The 2372-nt window shown below is 43.2% G+C and overlaps 1 protein-coding gene across 1 annotated transcript in view; it reads right to left on the bottom strand.

Annotated features, from left to right (window-relative positions):
- LOC101845208 (calpain-9) overlaps window positions 1–2372 on the bottom strand; it is a gene marked incomplete in the record, with an annotated part of 63733 nt that overhangs the window by 30615 nt on the left and 30746 nt on the right. The window contains 1 exon segment of the mRNA XM_013084958.2: window positions 568–654. Coding sequence (XP_012940412.1) covers window positions 568–654 — 87 coding nt within the window.

The raw sequence follows: 2372 nt of genomic DNA on the forward strand, positions 1-2372 counted from the left end.
TTTCTTTTTCTCTCTCTCTTCCCTCACTCTCCCTCTCTCTCTCTCTCTCTCTCTCTCTCTCTCTCTCTCTCTCTCTCCCTCCCCACCATAAAAGTGCCCCATACTACGGTATCATGTCAAAAGCCAGTGATGAAATCCCCCCATGTACATTTACACCCGTACAATCAGCCACGCTAAATGTTCTTGCACAATCTCCCTGTAAACTCGTCTGTCAGTCTGTCAGTCAAACTGGCACATAACGAGATTATGACACATACAGCTTTGCGCGCGCGAGGAATGTTACGGCCTGTTTCAGCTCATTTGACTGAACAAACGTACGCAGAAAGGGTAGAATAAATAATCGCGTGGAGCCAGATGATCATAATCCTGTGGCAGTTAAAATACCTTCGAGATTTCACAAAGAAAGGTTTTTTGTGTGGAAATGTTTTACCTTGATGGGAAGGTAGACTTTGGAAAGTTTACTTTTCTCCCTATCCTTCGTCGCTACCCCCTCTTTCATCCACCCTCTCTCTCTCTCTCTCTCTCTCTCTCTCTCTCTCTCTCTCTCTCTCTCTCTCTCTCGCTTACCTGTCTGAATCCAGTGATACTGTAGGCATGACCCATGTAGAGCCCGTTGCTCATTTTCACCTCTCTAGAAGCAGCGTTGTCGGGTCTCTGGGGGCACACAAGAGCATTTCGTGGGAAAACAAAGAGCGAAATAGGTTGGCCTATACCGAGGCATTAAGTAAGATGATCAAAAATCAGATTATCGTTAAGAAGTACATGTAGAAATTAACTCTCTCTGTATCAAACGCCAGTAAAAATCAAACGCCAATACATTGGCACCTTTTTTCACATCTTTTGACAGTCTGCTGATACTCGTGGCACAAAAAGAATTAACTATTCTATAATTCAAAAACATCGTTGCCACCCTAACACGCTACAAGAAAAAAGGGCGGGGGGGGGGGGCAAAATGGATAATACGAAAAATCAGCATGGTATAACCCTACTTGAAGGGAGCGGCGTTTGCTCAATTGGTATTGTGCTGTGCTGTGATGCTGAGTTTGAATCCCCAAAGGAGCGTTCTTGAACGAGGATTGTCTGGATGGTTTTCAAACGTCTCTACCTACTGACTCGGTTATATTAGGGACGATGTTAGGTCAAAGTTATAGTACTGCATTTTAATAAAGTTACAGTATTGAAAGGGTCGCTCTTCAATCTTGCTCGACTCATGGCCAAGACCAAGATCAACAAAACATCAGTACGAGACCTTCTCTTCGCCGATGATGCTGCTCTTGTTGTTCACAGGGAATCAACCCTACAAACATTAATGGACCTCAATCAACAGCATGCAAGACCTTTAGCTTGGTCATCAGTGTTAAGAAAACAGTCATCCTTACCCAAGAAGGTGAAGAGAAGAGCCATAAATGGCTGAACGACAAGGAACTTGAGACAGTGGACAAGTTCTGTTACCTGGGGTCTACCATAAGCTCTACTACATCACTTGATTATGGGATCAACATCAGTATAGAGGAAAGCAGCAACAACTTTTGGAAGGCTGACACAACGAGCAAGGAAAAACAAAAGATTAACCATCAAAACAAATATCAAGATTTACGAAGCATGTGTCCTCAGCACACTCCTTTATGGATCTGAAACATGGACCTTGTACAGCAGACATGAAAAGCGCATCTACTTTTTCCATATCAGATGCTGCCGCAAGATCTTAGGCATTTCATGGCGTGACAAGGTTACAAATGTTGAAGTGTTGGCACGGACAAAGCTCCAGAGCATGGCAACTATCCTGTGTTTAAAAAGATTGAGATGGTTGGGCCATGTCAAGAGAATGGACGACAACTGGATTCCGAAGCAACTTCTCTAGGGAAAACTTGCACAGGGAAAGAGACCAAGAGAAAGACCAAAATAGAGGTACAAAGACACCTGCAAAAACAGCTAATCTAAGTTTGGAGTAGATGTTAGCATCTGGGAAGAAATAGCTGAGGACAGGAAAGCATAGAGGAAATGATAAAGGAAAGAGCTATACTGCTAGAGAGCAGCCTTAGAAACAACCAGGCTGAGAAGCGCCATCGACGAAAGGAAAACAGCGGAAATACAGAGCTTCGATCTACGACACTGACATGCAAGCACTGAGACAGAATTTGCGCTTCAAACTTATGACGAATTAGCCATGAATTAAGGTGCATGAAGACAACCTTGAGACTATCTTAAGCTAAATTTACCGTCTGCATAGACGAAAAGAACCATATTTTTTTATTTTTTTAGTAGAGAGTTTTACAGCAGTCGCAACTAGATTAGGTCAGATGAGCGCCAAGGGGTGGATGTCAACAGAGAAGTCTTTACAGAGAATCAGACTTACTCTGCTCACCTCTCTA

The sequence above is a fragment of the Aplysia californica genome, unplaced genomic scaffold (assembly GCF_000002075.1).
Source record: "Aplysia californica isolate F4 #8 unplaced genomic scaffold, AplCal3.0 scaffold00014, whole genome shotgun sequence".
NCBI classification, from domain to species: Eukaryota; Metazoa; Mollusca; class Gastropoda; order Aplysiida; family Aplysiidae; genus Aplysia; species Aplysia californica.